Genomic DNA, 21,043 nt, shown 5'->3' on the forward strand with positions numbered 1-21,043 from the left:
AGTGTCGAAAACATCTTCAACATTCTTCAATTTGGAGTATCCCCTATTCGCTCAAAAATTGAAATTATATGTAGTGTAGCACGGTGGCTTAATGTGCAAGGCGTTCATACACTTAGAGTATGACTTAAATAAAGCCAAAAATATATATTTGTATTCGGTAACAAGTTAATAGTCATATACTTCATGTATGTTCAAAAAAAATTCATTTCCACTATGATGGACACATCTGCCTTAGTTCATTCTTTTTAATTATTGTAGGATGAACCACCTAATAAATCATTACGTTTACTTGACAATGGACAAACTCATAGCTTACCAACAGTTCAACACTCTGAAGATCCAGATATTGATGCAGCAATTCGAAGTATTCTATCGACTACTGACTAATACGACAATCAAGAAACTATCTTTTGTATATTATGTTAATATTTCGAAATTCATTAAAATCACCATATTGTTATCATTATTATTATTATTATTATATAGTATTATGTATGGTATCCCACTTGTGTATGCCCTAATCTGATCTTTCAAAATTTGTACATTATTGTATCTTTTCATTTTTACATGTATCAATGATTTCCCCCTCTTTTCTCTTCCGTAAAAAATAAAAGTTTAGTAAGACTTCTTTAGATAATCCTGTTTGTTTATTGTTGTTTCTCTCTTTCTTTTTTAATAGAAAAAGATATCTATTTCATCATATCTTTCCTCATTTTATAATATTTATAACAACAGAATATTTCTACATTGTGTTTAGTCTTAATCATACTCTTCCATACATTCAAGTGTGCCTTTTTTGTTCTGCTTACTTAACTTTCTATTGTCCTATTCTCGCCTATTGCTTTTTCTTCTTCTTCTTCTCCTCCTCCACTTTGTCTTATCTTCACCCTTTGATATTTTTTTTTGGATTCTATTACAACAAACATATCGCTAAAATTAATGATCTTATTAGTAGTATCTTTGTTTTAATTTGAATTATTTTTTGAGTACAGTCATCTATTCATAATCTTGTATAATAACAAATGGAATGGATCAAGATCAGAAATGATAATAATGATAATAAGTCAGTTGTCATGAAAATGAAATGTTCCGATTATGTGTTGTTTATATTGTTGTCGTTGTACAGTAATTTCTTCCTCTTTTTTTCTCTTTTACTTCTTTGTTTTCTAGGTGTAAATTTTTTTTTCTCTATTCCTTGTACATGTATAAGCCCTTTGTGCATATTATACATATGTAATTCTTAATTGGTTGAAATGTGGCTTGTTTTACGCGACAATTCCTTATCATATACATACAAGATTTCAAACTTGACTGTTGAAGAAGAACTTTCTTTCTTATTCATTTTGTTAGTTTGAAATATACATAAATAAATACATATATATTCACTTATATATATTTAGTTAAATTTACCAAAGGAAAGTGTTATGTTGACTACTTGTCTGTTGCGTAATATCGTAAACATTAATTTCAATAACTTTTTGTCATGTATATACAGAAGAAATTATTCGTACAACAACCCCCGTATATTTTAGATGGGATCGTGGATGTGCACTGCTGAGGAGTCTCGTACTAGGACGAAACGGCCGTCCAGTGCTTCCAGGTTTTCCATGGTGGTCTAGCTTGAATTGATTCATGATCTCAACTATTAGGATTATTATGAATAAACTACTGTCTTCGTTTGGTTATTCGTAAAATTATTCTAAATCATTTTCGTACATTTAATGTTTATATCCTAAAGAATGAATGAAAGTCGTCAACATAATTAATAAATGACTGTATCTCTTTATACATAGTTATAGTTATTTAGTGAATTGTACACGGATATAATAGACAAGAATTATGCCTAACACATTCAAATTTTAATTGATTATAAAGTTAGTGAAATACACCACTGATTTTCTTCAATCGTCTATGATGTTTGATTATGTTAGGTTTTCTGTCAACGTGTTTATAAGTATACTATTTTATTAGATAAAAAGGCCTAATTTTATGGGTACTTATCCTTAACTCGTCTACTAAGTTGATTATCGAGATATAATACTGTGTTTTGGATAAGAAAAAGAATGTAGACGTGGTCTAGAGGTTAAGCGTTCGCGCACGACACTGAAGATTCTGGGCTCGTGGGTGTGTACTGCTGAAAAGTCCCATACCAGGATGGGACAGTTGTCTAGTACTTTCACGTGTTCAATGTTGGTCTAACATTGATCGATTCACGATCCCAAGTAAAAGGGAGTTTTGGTGTGTGGTAAGATTCTACGGTACTTTATTTGTAACAACTACCAGTGCTTTTGTTAACATTTATATTCTGAACAAAACCTAGAGCTAATAGAAATGTTGCACCATTAGTATATCTAGAACATATGCTAACTTCCTGAAGATATCGAATTCCACGTTGGCTTGGAAATAGTTTAAGTCACTAACGTAAGAACTACTTACGGTGATGTCTATTTATTTCAATCTTTGACCTATGACCGTACGGTCAAATTCCTTTAGTAATGAGTTATCTCATGATGAACATCATTGATAGGTGTTTGCATAATTTAAACTCTCAGTCACCTCTTGTTAGACGTCCACCTACCACCAATATTTTCTGTGTAATAGTCACTTCGTTTCACCTTCAGTCAGTAGTTTTGACATTAAGATTCATCCTTACTCACTTAAATTTAAGGGTAACTTGTGGTCTCATTTGCTTTTACAAGAATAGAGTCCTTCGAAATTGAATACATTAGGTCATAGTAGACCAGTAATATTAATTGTCATAACTGAATAGATATTCAAAATGCAACTTGATCGCACATACGCATGGATTGCGATCAGTCATGAAAACTTCGAGAAACACTGGAGCGATTTACTTATATTTATTGGGAAATTGGACTGTCTTGTAGACTTGCATACCCAAGTAAACAGAGCTTTATTCGTTCATGAACCATACTTTTGTGTGGGCTAGTGATACTACTTGTTTAGCTGAAAGGAACTAGTTAGGCGAAAATTCTCACATGACATTAAATGGATAAAAGTAGAATTCTTCAACTAGTTCTCCATTTCATTTTAATATTGAATCCATTGGCTTTCAATTGGGGAATGTTTACCCTTGATTGTAATATACAGCGTACAGATATTTTTTTCAAGTTATCAATATAATATGCATGCAAATTAGTCAATAGTCTGATATGTCAGGAAACCCATTAAAGTCTTTTACAATAGCTGAACTATATGAATAATGATTAAGTCTACTTAGAGTAACTTGGTAATATTAAAGTAACTTATTCACATTCTCATTAAAATCATTGTTTCAGTAGTATATTAAACTATAATCCGAATTTACCCGTGAACTGTTTGATTGCTTTTATTCTACTTATGAGTAACTTCATAACATTCTTTTCAAAATCTAATTCACTACTTTTATTTACTGATTTATAACTTATCAGATTTTATAACAAGTATTATCAAACAAACATGAATTTACTGGATTCTTGGTTGGATAAATTGGAAATTGAAAATAGTAGTAGACATGATAACAGATCTTCAATAGAATATCGTCTCAATTCATGGCTAAACAAAATATTAGATCACCCTATAATAAATAAAATTGTTTGCATCACTTCTGGAGGTACTATTGTTCCTTTAGAAACAAATATGGTTAGGTATATTGATAATTTCAGGTAAGTTCATTATTCAGATAAGAATTTTTACTCTATCCTAATGGGCAATGCTTTAATGTTTGTAGTGATAGGAACTGTGTTCGAGTCCCACAGTATGTGTACATCAACACTTAGATCCGTTTGATAAGCTCTATGTAGGATGGATCAGCAATTCAGGATTTCAACTTTATTCATAGTACACTAAAACCTAAATAGTTATGCTTAGAATAAGTGTTGAATCCCGTTTCATCGTATAATAGTTGCTGTCTAACTGTTGCTCAACAATTTTCCAGATAGTATTTAAAATAGTTATTTCAGGATCTCACTAATTTTCTCTTTAGATTTAACATGTTTTTATTGGCTGTTTGTCGAATTAATGATATACGTATCTTCCTTTCTTGGAACCAACCTGTGTTCCATTTAATACATAAGAACTTAGCTCTTGAACAGTTTTATAAGGACATTAGTGATTGCACTCAGAAGGAACAAATATCGCTGATAAATGATACATCTGGTTATTTTTCATTATAATTGAGCTTTTTAGCTAAACACTACATAAGTTTATTGCAGTAGGAATTCAATTCCATGGTACAACTTCAGCTCTAATGCTCATCCCTAACACCTATCATTGTCAATCATAGGATAGTTGTATATTAAGTATCGTTGTATGTTGATAGATTGAAAACTTGTTCGTAACTTAGTTTGGATGTTAGATATGAATCTTAAAGATACATCAAATATTTCAAAAGTCTTTGTTAAATATTCCTCTTCTCTCTGATACGCATCCAAGTACAAACGCTTACGATGATCATGAGGACTGTAAAAATTATTCAAGATTAGGATAACCTCTTATACTGGTATAAAAGCTGAATGTATTTGCTTTCTGATCGCCGATCTAATATCCAGATGATTACTGATGAATTGAACTTATAAAAAGTTGTCTGTACTCACGATTCTATTCTATGATTCTGAGTTCATATATAGGATGCAATTTAAAGTGGATAAAATTGCTACTTCTTTAATTTTGTGCAGTTCTTATAAATTCAGTTCACGTATCTCATTATGATAGATTACAATGTGTATGCATTGAAAATTCAACTTGACTATTTTGTTTTGTTTGTTTTTTTTTCAAATAACAGTACAGGTTTAAGAGGTGCACTTTCTGCCGAATATTTTCTACGCTCAAATTATGCTGTATTATATTTTCATCGTAAAGGTTCTTTACTACCATTTTTACATCGTTTAACCAATCAACAACAAAATTATCACCGAGAAGAAGAAAAAGAACAACAACAAAAGTGTACCAAAGAGGTGGATTCAAACAAATTAACTAATACTACTACTACTACTACTACTACTACTACTACTACTACTACTAATAATAATAATAATAATAATAATAATAATAATAATAATAATAGTAACCAAAATAACATCGAAATATTTAATTGGTTCATGTTTAATCCACAAGATAATAAATTACAATTGAAAGAGAATTCTGTACAGTTTTTAAGTTCAATATTCAATGAATATACTATGTATGGTGAGCAGTATATTGTCAAGTTATTGCATGTTTTTATTATTATTCATTGTTGTTTAAATTTTTTACCCGGTGGATTATAATTTTAAAATGGGTTTCTTATCAGGCATAATGAAGATAATTCAGTGGTCTAGAGGTTAAACGTTTGAGTGCGAGACAGAACATCCTTTTTCTGAATCTCACATGCAGGATCGTGGATGCGCACTGCTGAATAGTCTCATACTTGGATGAAGCAGCCATCCAGCGCTTCCAGATTTCCTATGGTAGTCTAACATCAATCGATTCATGATCTCAATCGAAAAATTCATTTTGTATTTGACAATGTCACTTACTAAAGCTGTGTAATCGTATTTAATATTAAATTTTACACAAAGTAGTCTACAATAAAAATAGAAAAGTATTGCATCATTGACATAAATATCAAAAGTAAGGCAAAAATCATGTATCGAGTAAAGTTACGCAATAGTCAAACTTAAAAATATGTTATTACTTATGGACTTGTCAAATAGCACGTAACAAAGCCACCAATCAGAACACCAGCCTCTGTGACCTTGTTCCCGAGCTAGACCAATTATACATCAACCCGCACTAGCGGCCTTGCGTCAACTGTGGATCCTTATTGGTCCTCTGTATGGTAACTTTTCGCCTAGCCCTGTCTGTTGAGCCCAGAACACAATCTCAGCCTCCACTGTATGAATCGTACACTTCAGACATACGTGGTTTATATACAAGCAAACCAGACTGCATCACGCTATAAAATCAAAAATAATAATTATACAATATCAAGCTAAAAGTGGCTGTGAGTATGGAATACTGTAATCAATAGATTGGAAATAAATTAAGAATGGCACATCGTATAACAGTAGCCAATCCGTCAAATGAAACTTATGATAAAAGGAATATGAATAGTTATACAATAAATATATATAAAATACCAGTCCATAAATAATTCCTGGAAGTTACCATTCATTTAATCTTCTTCGAATGCAACAGAATGGAAGCAACAATTTTTCAATCATTAGACTAGATACGAACAAATAAGAATTTAACAGAGTTCATTAGTCATCCAAATGCTGGCACAATTTTGTACTAGTTCAAGTTGCCACACCATCTTGATATAGCCAGACGAAACTATCAAGACAAATACGCTAGTAGTAGAAATAGTAACAGTACCAGTAGAAAACTTTCGGCATATACAATACGGTTGGACAACGAATTTGTAGAAATAGAAAAATACACGATAATTTTAAAACTCAAGATCGAAAGGATGAATGATTTTGAACCATCTTCAAGCATTGGTTACAATAATCGCGAGGATACCAACATGATAATCTGCATCCACCTAGAGAGCTTAATGCAACAATGAATTATTCCATAGACTGATGCCACGTCTTGGATTATCCATTCTTGCTGATAAGTATTGACTATATCTAGTTCCATAGCTTCCTGTTGACTGCCATGAATTGTTGAACGTTAATATACGCCTAAAATGACTCTTTGTTAACTGCTTGCATTTATTATAATACAACATACTAATCATTCCTTTTCAATGATCTCTGTTTTCATTCATGCCTAATTAACACAAGGTCAGTACTTATTTACACTAGATTTTGAAACGATAGAAGATTATTTAATCGGTTTACGTTGGATAGCAAAACAATTAGAAGCGATTCATTTAAACAGAAGCAGTAGACAGAAACAAATTCATTTGTCCTTTTATTTATCTGCTGCTGTCTCCGATTATTATTTAAATAGAGAATATCGTCCAGAGCATAAAATACAAACAAAATCAATGTTATCCACTACTGCTAAGAGTAGTGATGATTATTTAGACAAATCTTTATCAACAATAGAAGATTTACATTTATCATTACAACCAGTACCTAAAGTTATGAAATTACTCACTACATTATGGTCACCTTCTTCATATGTTATTAGTTTTAAAGTGAGTTAAACAATAGTGAGTGATATATTTTATTAAATCTTTATATTACGATATCAAAGAGTTGAAACCCAACAACAAAAACTTATACTTTGACATGGTGTTCGCTTTTGCCTATATTCGCTAACCACATTTAAAAAAGAAGTTACCTAGGTAAAATTAACAGTTCATTTTTAATGATTTGAAAATGAATATCAAAGCTAAATTGACTGTCACAGTTAGATTCAGCGTTATCTTTTTTGCTTATTTAATAGTCACACGAATAAATTAAAGCTGTTCCCATCACTATGAATAAACAAAATTAAGAGCTCGTTCTTAATCACTTACACCTGATACTATTCGTGGTGGAGCATAAACCGCCCACCAGGATTCTCCAACCGAGTCTGTCCTGGGAAATCCTTTACAGTTGTCACCAAGTGTTACCTCCAAATAACGGAGTGATATTTTCTTTAGTCTCCCTCTTTTCGTTTTACCAAGTCAGGACTCGTCTTGTGATGCAGTTTAATGATTTCCAGAACATGTATTGTATCCACCTCCAGCCTCTTGTAATTTTTTCTTCAGCTGGAATCACGCTTGTTCTCTCCCACAGTAGGTTTTTTCTGATGGTATTTGCCCAACAGATATGTATCAGCCTGTGTAGACAAATGTTTATAAATACCTACACTTTTCAGATGATGGTTGTAGTAGTTCTTCAGGTTTCACGTCCATCAGTCAATCAGTCAAAAGCAACAACGCAGGACCAAGCACATATACACATCGGTCCAAGTTGCCACACCACACTGGCACAACAAGACGAACATCGAATTCATAGTAGTTACTGCAATGGTAGTAATATATAAAAGAAAGATTGTGTACTAGTTCGTAGAAATAAAGGTATAAAGCAATTTTAATCTCAGTCTAAAGGAAAACAAAGAGTGTATGCACCCACGCCAAGACGATCGATTCTGAGCCATTTCACCCAGAGTCTCCAGCCATTGGCCACGACAGTCACGCGGACCCCAACCAAGTAATTTGCATATACCAACATGGCTCATATCAGAAGTTAGTGTCTTCAAGCACTGATGCCACGTTTTGGTTTGGCCGCCTCTAACTTTCTTCCAACCATCTCCAGCACTAGTCAGCATTGAGCGTCGTGGTAATCGGTGGTTGGGAATGCGTAACACATGGCCAGACCATCTCGGTCAGTGAAAATTCACAACCTCATCAACTGATTTACCATCATTCCCTAATACCCTGCATCGAACCTCACTATTACTTACCCGGTGATCCCAGCAGACGCCAACAATATTTCTAAGGCATCCGTGGTCAAACACTAGTAGCTCACAAGTATCTTCTACTCTTAATGGCCACGTTTCGCGGCCGTAAATTAGAACAGAACGAACTGCCGCGCAGTATACTCGTCCCTTAGGCAAAAGCTAAACAAGTTTTTCGAATCCGTGCGGAGATTTCGTCAGACACTAACTCATCTGGGCTGATCAGACTTCCAAAATTAGTAAAGTTGTCGATGCATTCGACTACTTCACTCATTATCCTTAATTCAGGTGTTGACGCAGACCAGTCCTGAAGCAACAACGTGCATTTAGATAGAGAGAAACGCATCCGTAACATCCTGTCATTGTTGCTCAGTGCCACCAGAAGACTGCATTTTTTCAGCGTCTTCACCAAACAGGACTATATCATCTGCGTATTCTAAGTCGATAATTGGATCTCCTGGAAGATCAATTCCTGAAAATTCAGTCGACGAAAGCGTTATTTCCATCAGCAGCTCTATGATGAAGTCAGACAAAAATTGAGAAAGTGGACAGCCTTGACGGACACCACTTGAGGTTGCAAAAGCAGATGACAGTTCTCCATAAGCTCTGACTCGACTAGTAGTGTTCGAGTGAAGAGCCTTCACAAGCTTTATGTACTTCTGAGGTACACCTTTCAATGACAGACACTGCCACAGAATCTCGCGGTCTACGGAGTCAAATGCTGCTTTTTAATCAAGAAAGACCACCATTGTCGGACGTCGATAAGTACGCCTGGGTTCTAGATCATGACGAATGATGTGTGGTCGATGTAGCCACGGCCATGTCTGAAGCCAGTCTGATTTTCTTGAGTTTGCAGTTCACGAGTCTTAGTTAGGCGTCCGATAATCATCGGAGCTAGTATTTTATATACTATATTAGTTGAACTAATCCCTCTATGGATGATTTTAACCCCCTCTTATAAATTGGGACGATAAGTGATTGTGACCAGTCAGATAGGATTACGTCCAACTCCCAGATCTTAGCTAAAATCTTAGTCAACCTAAGCACTTAAATGGGACCACCATCCTTGAAGACCTCTGGAGCCAATCCATCTGAACCAGCTGCTCCTCCTCGTTTCAGACTAACTATAGTCTTTCGAACTTCTGCTAGAGTTGGGGGACCTACTTCAATGTTCCATTCAGGCTGTCTGGGAATGGTGGGTAGTTGTGGAGTAGCCGAAGTCCAGCTGAAATGTTCTCTAAAATGTTCCACCCATCGTTCTAAACGTCCGGACTGGGAGCAGATGAGAGTGTCGTCTTTTTCCGAAATAGTCTGACTTACAGTTGACTTATTAATTCCAGTTTCTTTTATTAGTCTGTAGAGCTGTCTTGTGTTCCCTATAGCCGCCGCCTTTTCTATCTCTTTTGCTTTCGTTGCCCACCACTGTTCACAGTCGTCCATTAGACATTTGATTAACCTAGATTTGATTTGTACTCGCTCTTCATCATGTTCCGTACTACAGAACTATCTTCGTGTTCGTGTTGAAGATTCTGACTTTGATATTGTTTGACAGTTATTTCGAATTCCATATGTTCTTCAACTGTAGGAATGCCACTCTTGCTTTACCAATACTTGCCTTCACTATGGAACATTTCAAAATGACCTTAATTTATAATTAGTTAAAAATGTGATTTATTTACAAGTAAATATTCTGTTACTTATTTCTCAAAATCTATACAGTTTTGAATAACTTATGCCTGTTTTCTAAGTTCATTACACACCTTATAATTTTGATAGATTGATGTGATAATTTGTATGTACCAAACTGGATGTAGTCTTCTATTTAGCGATGATATACATAACTAAGCTACTAAGGCATCTGATTATTGTACTAAAAAAGGTGATGCTTTTTTTTAGGAGCTTTCCCTGTAAAATCTAAACTGTAGTGAATTAATGCTAACTTATTGAATTCTCGGATAAAATATCACAACCAAAACTTTGTATTAAGTTGTTTGCAAGCAAACAACGTCCATATAATAATGGACAACAATCCTTCCGGATTCCATGTCAACAGAATAACGAACTATTAATCGATTGTGAAAAAATTCCAATAGCTCACTGCCTTTTGAAATATGTATTGATGACAAGTTGTCTAGTTAAGCAAAGAAAACTTCATAATTCAATCGACCAGCTCAGATAACACAACACCAAACGTGTGATCAGGTTGAAATGTATTTTACTGATACATATCACATCGCTTTGACAAATTTCCTTTGATTGCAAGTACTACGATGCAAACGCTACTCATTCACCAATTACGTGTTAATACAGTCAGCCTTTAGTTACATTCCTTTATGTCAAGGCTAGCAATACTACAACCAAAAATAAATGGTGTAACCAAAATTCAAGCCACTATTCAACTACAAGGACTAACCAATTGATTAGATTTAGGTAGATGAAGTGGTATCAGAGACTAAAATCTAATAAGTGGAAGTTGAGGTCAGTCACGGCTGGGATAGCTCAGTGGTAACGTCTCTGACTGTGAAGCTGGGTGACACGAGATCGAATCCGCCAGGGAGCACCAGTTCCCTCAAGATTACAGGTACGCCTTGCTGACGAGTGCCAAGTGGCACGAAACCCGGGTCCAGGGTTTCCTGTTGACTACCTACAACCACCATCTAAATCTCAATACATAGTGCCCGCAGTGTCGAGTCACCTAGACTGGTGGCCACATTGCAACATGATCGATAGCATTCGATCTGCACTAATAAGGACTAGACAAGCATGACATTGATCACCACCCAGTGATCAATCAATTGTGAAGTTGAGTAATTAAACAACCCCACCACAAACTGCTCATTTACGCTTTCAACACGGCATCTATACAAATACAAAATCCAAATCACGTTCGAGCAACTACACAATATTAACAGGCCAGTTAACTAGTTTAACTCCGGAATAAAATGATCACAATCTAGAGAAACTGACCAGTGATCGTAATAAAACAAAGACATTCTGTTTTTTTTTAATTAAAAATACATTTGGTTGTCCCCACCCTGTATCCTCGTTCATGACAGTATTATGTAGAAATTAATATAAGCCTAGCATTGAACTGGTTTATTGTGAAAATATTGTTTATAATTCTTATAAAATGTTGAGATAAATGTATTTATTTATTTTGAGCTTGAAACAGATCATCGACTGTTATTAGTTAAAGCAAAACAATCCCTTGAAATGTACAATCCCAATGTGATAGTTGCTAATCTTTTACAAACCAGATCAAAAGAAGTATGGTTAGTATTTAAACAGAACAATACACAGGACATAATTGTTGAACATATAAATATGGAGAATAATATTGATGAAATTAATAAACGGCAAATCATATCACAAGAAATTGAATCTATTCTAATTCCTCGATTGATACAACTTCATGAACAAACAATTGATCGAACTATTATTAAATAACATTTGTAACCTTTGTATGATGATAATCTACTCAGTTTTATTATTCCTTTGAAATAAAATCTAATTGTATATTAGTAATTTATTTATCGGTTGGATTTGAAATGGGGATAGAACCAACAACAAAAAAGAGGGAAGACAAATGATAAATCTATGTTATATTTTTTTATTACAAAACATAGGTATATATGACCAGTTTTATATTGTAAGTAGTATTTAATGATGTACATTGATCGAGAGAGTCGAGAATACAATAACATATATAAGAGATGGTAAATGAATAAGATTAAGACATTCTTATAATTGAACAGTCATGAAAACATTCACGAAAGAAATTTATCCAAGGAGAAGATAATACTGAAATGGAAAAGAAACAAAATGTATGATTAGATTAAAAAGTTTACAAGTAAATATGAGCGTTTATTATTTTAACACATAGATATTGGTACAAGGAGACACCAAATACATATGCACTACACAGATCTCATTTGATATGTGTGAGGGCTGTGATACTGCCCGGGTGTCCAAACCGAAGCAGGTGGTTTTCTTAGGGGGCCACACCCGGAGCCTTCGAACTGAAGGTCTGATCCACAAGGCAGTGGAGCATCGTAAGGAGATGCAGTCCCATGGAAGCCGGTGACCAACGATTGGTTCATACGCCGTTTGTCCCCGCAGGATACTGGAGCCCATGTGCACCATTGGTTTGGTTTGGGATCCGGTTAAAGCGCCGGACATTCGCTTTTCGTCCTCTCATTTTCGTAAACAACACCCCCGCCATGAGAAGGCAGTGAGTAGGACTTCCTGGCAGAGGCTATATACGCGTGGCCATATGAGTGTAATGCATGAGGATTACTTAATGACCTGTAAATTTGAATCTTTATCATTTTACTCAAACAAATATGGATGATAGTATGACAATAATACTATTAACATTTTACACAATATATGTAAGTGTGGATTAGAGTTAACTTTGTCTATAAGGCTTGCTAATGACATTTACTGCATGACTATCTACATTGAAATTGGTGTGAAGTGGTTGTCTGAATATGCAATTCAGTAGTAATTGGGATAGTCAAATGTTTCAAGCATTGAATCACTGACTAATTATTATCACTAGAGTTAATATAACGAGTGAAAATTTAACCTCGTAGTCAAAATCTAACCGCCATATGAGCAATCTGCAAAGCTTGGTCATGGAAGCGGATATCAAAAGGATAAATAGCAACTGGAAAAGATTGCCCAGGACAGAGTTGGATGGAGAATGTTGGTGAGCGGCCTATGCTCCTCAACGAAGGGCAACAGGCGTAAGTAAAATGACCTATTGCGTTGTTTGATTACACTATCATTTACAAGAGCTTATGTTAATAATTCAATTTCGTGAGCAGTTATCACCTGGACGGTATTCCTTGGAATATGATATGTCCTCTATTAACCAATACATATATGTCGCTTTTTTGTCAAAAATATGTTTATCACAAATCTGTGCAATTTGCAAAGACAAATGTGATCGAGTTGTACTTCGCAAATGAGTTAGCTACAAAAAAGTAGAGACCAAATTGTATACTAATCACGCAAATTAAAATAGCTATTACTCAATTGGTAAGCAAATCATTAAAAAGTATAATAGTTAATCGATTTTGAACAGACAAGATATATTTCGAAGTATATTACACAACATACATACTACTTTATTACCTCGCTGAAATTATGAATCACTTAGCGCTGCTTGTGCTCGTGAGATTGCAGCTTTAAATTCCTCAGCATCTGTATCAAGCTAAACGATAACGAAAAGGAAAGAAAGAAATAATAACTTTTTTAGGACAATAAAGAAGCGACTCCACAAATAAAACTTTACTGGTAGTATCATATTTATTTAAATGATTAAGATCATGAATCGATCGATGCTAGACCACCATAGTAAACCTAGAAGCGCTGGACGGCCGTCTCGTCCTGTATGGGACGACAGCAGTGCACACCCGCGACCCCGCAAGCAGGATTCGAACCCAGAAGCTACAGTCTCGCGTGCGAACTTTTAATCTCTAGGTCACTAAGTCGGTATCCATTGTCGCGCGAGACCGGATGTCCTGGGTTCGAACCCTGCTTGCGGGTTCGTGGATGTGCACTTCTGGAGAGTCCCATACTGGGACGGAACGGCCGTCCAGTGCTTTCAGGTTTTAAATGGTGGTCTAACATTGATCAACTCATGATCTCAATAGAAAACTTTACAATCCCATACTGATTATCTAAATAAATTGAATTCTACTCTTTTTATCACACTCACCTTAAATCGAACAGCTAATGTTTCCAGGCTAGCTGAACCTTCACTATAGTCTTCACCAACCCAACATAGACTATTACCACTAGACATATTACCCATTGGTTTTAACACTGGTATTTCATGACTAATAGGATGATTTAAGCATAATTTTAAAACTTGATCACGACGCATTAAAATACGTGCACGTCCAATGTCAGTCAATTTATATTCTAGAGGGACTACATCACGTGGTCCAAAGTGTTTAGCATCTGTAGGCATAGTACGAGGTTGTACAAGAACTTTGATTTCACCGATGCCACGTTCTTTCCAGGTTTTATCAACATAACGGTAGGCACGGCAACGTCGAAGGAAAATACAAAGCTCCTCTTCTTCTCCAGTCTTGACCTGGAATAATAAGAACATATAGATGTGTAGGCAATGAAAACTGCAGTATTTAATTCTGGTTTTTGAAATCTGAACAGAACTACTATTATTAAAATTTGGAAGACAATCAAATTGAAAACTATGGATATACTATTGGAAAGACATACCTCAACAAGTTTTGGCAATGGAACAATCGGTTCATAATGAGGATCATTTTCTGTGTCAGATGTGTCTTCGTCATCTTGTTCAGTTGCTGCCTTGACAGGTTTAGTAAATAGTTGTGCACCTACATTACTCCATGTTGGAGCATTATTCGGTGAACCCCATGTTGGTTGACTGTCTTTAGAGGCAGCACTACTCAACGTTGAAAAACTAATTAAACCCTTGGCTTGTGGGATGTACATGGAAGACGATGAAGAAGCTGACAAGTAGGTGAAAACATCGTTACAATAAATAAATGTAAAGATATTGTGAGCAGTAAAACAAACTATTCAATCACACTGTATTGTTAATATTGTATACTTATTTACAGTTCTCATGATTTAGTGATCTAACAAGAAAATATTTGTCATATAGAAGATATCAGTGGTAGCTGAATGATTAAAACCCTTGGCTTCCAACTCAGGTTCAAGTGCAATGATTTGGCCAACCATACCTAATAATATCACTAGCCATCATACAAACATTGTAGCTCACTTAAAGCTGAGTATATAGATATTTAGTCAATGAGTTACAATAGTAACAGAGAATATCAGAAAAAAAATTTATAAGCAAAAAATAATTTTATTGACTGAATTGGACCCCTACATAATAGTTTTGTATATACAATTGCAACTATGATTTAGCTAGTTATTAAAAATAATCAAGATTTATTCCAGCGTTATTAATATTCCAACCTATATCTGATCAACTTGCCGTTCAATTCAGCACTATGAGTAATACACAGAAATTCATGTCCAAATTAATTGACATTTTTCAATCGCGTTAGACGTGGAACCTAACATAAGTGTTATTTATTACTTAAATATTGGAGACTAAACACACGAAGACCGTTGATAAAACATAAGCTTGCTGAATATGTATTTAAAAAAGGAAACTGGTACTTTCGTTGGATTTGCAAAACAAACGCTTACCTGTAACTGCTTTTGTACACTGAACCTCGGTAGTTACGTTTTGCTGTTTAGAAGTCGGTGTGAGTTTAACAGTAGAATCACTATCTGAATGTTCTGTAGTAGTAGTAGTAGTAGTAGTAGTACCACTGTCTCTGTTACTTTTTACAGCAGCTTCTAATAGTGCATCTTCTTCGGCTTCTTCTCGTGCTGTAAGATGCTCTGATTCACCAGTTATGTGACCATTTTCAAAACTGTAAAATTCATCAGGTAATTTAAGTCTACGAGCCCTAGATAATTGATCATCTGAGACCTAGAAATATAAGTATAAAAGACGAAATGTAGTTGTGGAGGGAGACGGCCAAGAAAGTTTTAATCTACAAGTTAACTTAAATATATCTTAAGAAAATAACATATGTCAACTGTCAACACCTCACATTAGTACACTATTCCCTAGAAACTATAAACATTTGAAAATACGAAACGATGGGATAAATTATTTCAGAACACGTCATCTATGTTTGTTAAACAGATTCATAGTGAGCATAATAAACACTGAACTAACCTTTAAAGGAAGTTCAACGACAACTACATCAGAGTCCGTATCATCACCATTTTGATCTAGATCCACTGTTTGTTTATTCGACAGTTTTATTTCGCTTGACTGAGATGTTTTGGCACGGTTCTCAGCCGTTTGAACAGCTTCCTCGAAAAGTGATCGAAATTCATCACTATCCTCAGTAAGCTTAAAACGAGCTGCAAATGTCTCACGTTTACCCCCACCAACCAAATCAGATGAGTCAGTTTCGGTCGTTTTGTTAGCTTCATCAGACTGCTCAGAATAATCGATAGCCCACCAACTCCAAGCACGACCACCTCCAGTGTTCATGGGTTTTAAATGCATACCAGCTCCGATCACATGATTACAACATACTTTCAAAACATGATCACGACGCATCAAACAACGTATTACACCAGTTATCGTAGAACGAAGTAATTTTAAGTCACCAACTCCACGTTCATGCCAAGTGTTATTATCCCAACGATAAAGTTTGGCGCGACGACAAAATATAACGTCATCATTTTCTTCTCCGGTTACAACTTCAATCTTTTGTGGCATAACTTCAAGCACAGGTTTAAATGTCAACTTCGAATCATCTAGAAGTTCGACTTTATCGTCATCATTATCGTCGTTATGATGACTACTATTAAGAGTGGGAGTTGAAAAATTAACTGTCGATGGCTTATTTGTTTCATTCAGTTTAGATAATGCGTTACCAAAAGAAAAAGTGAATCCTGAACTGGGTGCAACTGTCTTCTTCTCGTCAGCTGACGCACTGGATGTTAAAGGAGTGGAAAACGTAGGGATCGATGGTGCGCATGTAGAAGAGTTCGTAGTGAATGGAGAAGTAAAAAGGAACGACTTTGTTACTGGTGTCTGAGATGATGATAAAGAAGGAAATACATTTGTAAGTTGCTTAGGAGAGGTGGCAACAAAACTGAATATAGGTTTATGTGTTGTTGACGTTGTAACTGTTGCTGTGACTATTGCAACAGAATCAGTAATATTAGCATTAGTAGTAGTAGTAGAAGTAGTATTAGTGGTAGTAGTCATGAACTCTGAACCTTTTGGATTTCCAAATACAAAACCACCAGCATTTTGTAAAATGCCACCAAATAAAGATGTTGAAAGAGTAGATTTAGAAGTAACAGTTGAATGTTCTCCTGAAGAGCCCGGTTTAGCAGTTTGACATGCTGAACACACAGTAATAGACGAGTCAACATACAGTAAACAAGTTGGACATTCCCATGAATCTAATTTAGGAGCAAACTTTGACAGGTCTATGTTCGATGACGGTTTGGTCGATTGAACAGTGTTTTTCGATTTGTCTACTTTTAATGGCTTAGAATTAACATTCAAAGTTGATTGAACACTTTCTGTCACAGGTCCTGATGATTTTACACCAACAGTAGTATCATTTTTGAATGGTGATTTATTAACAGTATCAGATATTAACTTTACGGATGTATTTACAATACTGGTTTCTTTTGTGCATTCAGAGAAGATTCTACTAAAATCATTAAGTATTTCGGGTGATTTAAATTGAATCATAAACAATTCATCGATACCCTCCATAGATTCTGAATAATCTTTAACTGTCCACATAGCCATTTTTTGATCTTTCGTTGAAAGAGTTAGTTTAACTGAAGGAGTAATAAAATGATTTGCGCATAATTTTTTCACCTAAAAAAATGAAGAGGAAAACTAGAAATAAGCAACTAATGTATGGTGTTTAGTAAAATATATCTGGTACAACAATGAAAACAACTATTTTCAAACTTTATGTTAACACAAATAAATTTGATTATGGCATCTCAACTTGCTTTAAAAGGCTAGTAGCAGGGGATTTGTTGTAAAAGAAATGCTATGTGAACGATATAAAAAAGCTATATCTAAACATCCAACAATGAGATACTGAATGAACAAAAACACAATAAATGTAACCTAAATTAATAAGAATACACATACATACCTGATCACGTCTCATAACTAAGCGACATTTACCAGTTTTTGGATTCTTTAAAATTTTAGCATCACCAAGTCCACGAGTTTTCCAACTCCCACTTGACTTATCCCAATGGAATAGACGAGCACGTTCACAAAATAGACGTTGTTCATCTTCCTCTTCGTTTTTCAATTCAACAAGATCTGGAAGTGTTTCTATGACGGGTGTAAAATGTACATCTGGTTCATAAGCCTCAGGAGATTGTTCGAAATCTTTATCCTTTGATTTGGGTGACGAAATAACAGTACTGAGCTTTGGTTTTTCTTGGACAGATTTAGCTTTTAAAAAATGTGAAATTGTATGAAGTAAACATGTACTAGTTGAAAATATGTAGTGCCTAATTATGAACTGATATATCCGGTACTCAAAAGCTTCATAATGGCTTTTTGACCGTTTCTTAATCCCTCACAATTTTTGTACACTTGAACTCCGAACATTCAACAAAAGACAAGGATTATGAGCAGAAGCTTTACTTTCGGAGTTGATTTCTGTGTTTTTAGGTTTGTGAAGTGATCTTGACATTCTTGAAGTCTGAGAAAACGCCTAATTTAGTGACGAAATAGGAAATGATCCGATCAGAATGTGATACACAATCTTTAGTTTTTCTAGAAACTTTTTCACTGAGCGTTGCTGATTGAACAATCTCTTTTCAGCTCCTGGGGGCTTTAAACATCAGCATAGCACTAACAACGGAAGTGTGAATAACTACTCACAAACTAGTCAATGGGCAAATCGCCCATGAAATTTTAGGTTCGTGTTGTTTTAAACTTTTAATCTCACTTATTATGCAACAATTGAAGAAACCTATCTTTACAATTCAGTAGTAACCTAAATCCAAAGAAAATATCACGATGTGATTTTGACCATCGCTTAAAATTACTACTAACAAAGCTATTGATAGATTCAGTAGATATAACGACAAAAGGATTATCTAAAATCGAACATGATATCAAGTTATTTTTTACTGTTAATTCTGTTATAATATATCTAAACTAAGAATACGACAATTATGAAAGAAATGGAAGTTGTTTGATAACAATTATTACCAAATGTTAGTTAACTAATTGTTTAGAAAACTTAGGGTCAAGCATTTTTGACGATGTCTATTTCCGAAAAGACTCAATAAAGTGATCATTTCACACAAATGAATACACTACAAAGAATCTTTAAAAGTAGAAGATGGAACAAGATATATATTCTGACGTTTGTTAAGAAACAATCCGATAAGAAACAAGTAATCAATATGTGAAAAACACTGAGGGTCAATTGTAAAAATATTGTATAAAACAAATAAATATCAAATATAATCATAGTACGTTCACGCACTATGCTAATATACTTTTACAACTGCCAACTTTAATACAATGAACAAAACCACTTCTAGTCGATCCCTTGGCGATGACCCAAGTATATAAATTGAAAATGCATTTAAGTTAATCGATTATAATTTATCAGTATAGAGATTTGTGAAGATTGTAGTATTTTCATAGATGAGATTACGAGTTGACCCAAGTTAGATCATTATTAAAAGTCTAGAAGCATTGAACAGCCGTTTCTCCCTAGTATAGGAGCAATGGGCATTCACGGTCCAGCACGTAGGGCTCGAACCCATGACCTTCAGTCTCGCTCGCGAAAAGTCTAACCTCTAGACCAGAGTCAACATTCAACGGCGTCGACGTCTAACTTCAATCAGTGTACTATATATCATTATTACATATTAGTTATAATGAATAGAAATTATGAATTGAGTATTTGTCACTGAACAGAAATCCTAGTTAAAGTAGACGGGAAGTTCATGAGCACAGTTTATCACATTGAATAATGTTACAGAAATTCATTTTAATCTATATTGATTTGTTTTTGCATAAATTCTATTTGACAATTCTATATTCGTAACAATTAGAGTGTTACCCTATAGGAAAAAAGCTACATTGTTTCTTTACGGTTATAACAGTTTTGCACTGTTACATTACAAGATTTGACAATCTTATGCATTCAATATACGGGACAAACAGAAAATAAGTTTGTAATCCTTGACATAATTTTGATGTGGTTTTTTTTTGGTTAGGACAGATAGAATCAATATAGGGATTTGTGTTAAGCACCAGTACAGTTGATATGCTCAATACTTATCAAAAACTTATTTGTAAAGGAGTTCTTTTTGGAAGAAAAAAAGAGAACACTAAACTTTGTGACAAGTTTTCGAAAATCAATACACCAAAATCTTTTTGATTGTAAACAAGAATGTTCATAGGATTTCATTGTGTCAATTTTTGATCTAAAGAACGAATGATAGCACAGAAAAACACTCATTATTCGGTAATAAAAACCTTAAGAAATAATCGAATAATTAGAAAAGATACATGCGAAAAATACCCGTATTATTTGACTGTATTAATACTTCTGAATGACTTGATAATTGATACTGACTACACGGTGGTACAGGAGCTTGAACAGAAGTTGTTAAGCGCGCATCGACAGCAGCACAAGCAGCAGCTGCCATACTCTCTGGAAGCCAATGACGAAGTTCACTAATAGCAACTGAAAGTTCTCGGATTGGATTTTCAAACATATTAACTCCTAGTGGTGCAGTAATATCAATTGAAGGCTTAGTTGAAACAATTCGATTACTTTTTTCAAATTCAATAAATTTATTAACTGCATCTGATAGCTGTTTGCTAGTCTCATTTAATTGCTTAGATAACTGTTCATTAAGCTCTCGACTACGTGTAAGTTCAGCTTTTGTTTCAGCTAACTGACAAGACAGACCACTGACTAAAGTCTGCCAAACACTGATTAGATTAGTTAGACAAGAATCCTAAAATATAATAAAATGAAAAAAAAGAGAAAAAAAAACAGAATCAAGATTTAAACACACTGTTATGTAATAGATAGCATACAGTCAT

General features: G+C 34.5%; 3 protein-coding genes across 5 annotated transcripts in view; 2 read left to right on the forward strand and 1 right to left on the reverse strand.

Annotated features, from left to right (window-relative positions):
* The window catches only part of MS3_00006124 (uncharacterized protein), a 27,204-nt gene extending 23,866 nt beyond the window's left edge, over positions 1–3,338 (forward strand). For both annotated transcript variants that reach the window (XM_051214231.1, XM_051214232.1), the window contains one exon: positions 259–3,338. In XM_051214231.1, the coding sequence (XP_051067383.1) occupies positions 259–387 (129 nt within the window). In that variant the 3' untranslated portion in view covers positions 388–3,338. The remainder of the gene's footprint in view (positions 1–258) is intronic.
* CAB2 (Phosphopantothenate--cysteine ligase cab2) lies at positions 1,023–12,014 on the forward strand (the record flags this gene model as incomplete). Of its 2 annotated transcripts, none has more annotated exons than XM_051219133.1 (5): positions 1,023–1,063; positions 3,429–3,662; positions 4,781–5,184; positions 6,768–7,126; positions 11,539–12,014. In XM_051219133.1, 5 exons carry the CDS (start codon positions 1,023–1,025, stop codon positions 11,821–11,823), a joined length of 1,323 nt encoding a protein of 440 aa, XP_051067386.1. In that variant the 3' UTR covers positions 11,824–12,014. The 2 variants fall into 2 exon arrangements, with proteins under 2 accessions (XP_051067386.1, XP_051067385.1); XM_051219132.1 differs by having other exon boundaries at positions 11,549–12,014.
* The window catches only part of RANBP2 (E3 SUMO-protein ligase RanBP2), a 28,808-nt gene continuing 12,550 nt past the window's right edge, over positions 4,786–21,043 (reverse strand). The window contains exons 15-23 of the mRNA XM_051214233.1: positions 20,514–20,955; positions 18,105–18,415; positions 16,136–17,815; positions 15,595–15,883; positions 14,629–14,882; positions 14,102–14,482; positions 13,516–13,594; positions 7,451–12,177; positions 4,786–5,559 (exon numbers count right to left, since the gene is read on the reverse strand). Of these exons, the coding sequence (XP_051067387.1) occupies positions 13,526–13,594; positions 14,102–14,482; positions 14,629–14,882; positions 15,595–15,883; positions 16,136–17,815; positions 18,105–18,415; positions 20,514–20,955 (3,426 nt within the window). The 3' untranslated portion in view covers positions 4,786–5,559; positions 7,451–12,177; positions 13,516–13,525. The remainder of the gene's footprint in view (positions 5,560–7,450; positions 12,178–13,515; positions 13,595–14,101; positions 14,483–14,628; positions 14,883–15,594; positions 15,884–16,135; positions 17,816–18,104; positions 18,416–20,513; positions 20,956–21,043) is intronic.

Source organism: Schistosoma haematobium, chromosome 2 (genome assembly GCF_000699445.3).
Source record: "Schistosoma haematobium chromosome 2, whole genome shotgun sequence".
Taxonomy (NCBI): domain Eukaryota; kingdom Metazoa; phylum Platyhelminthes; class Trematoda; order Strigeidida; family Schistosomatidae; genus Schistosoma; species Schistosoma haematobium.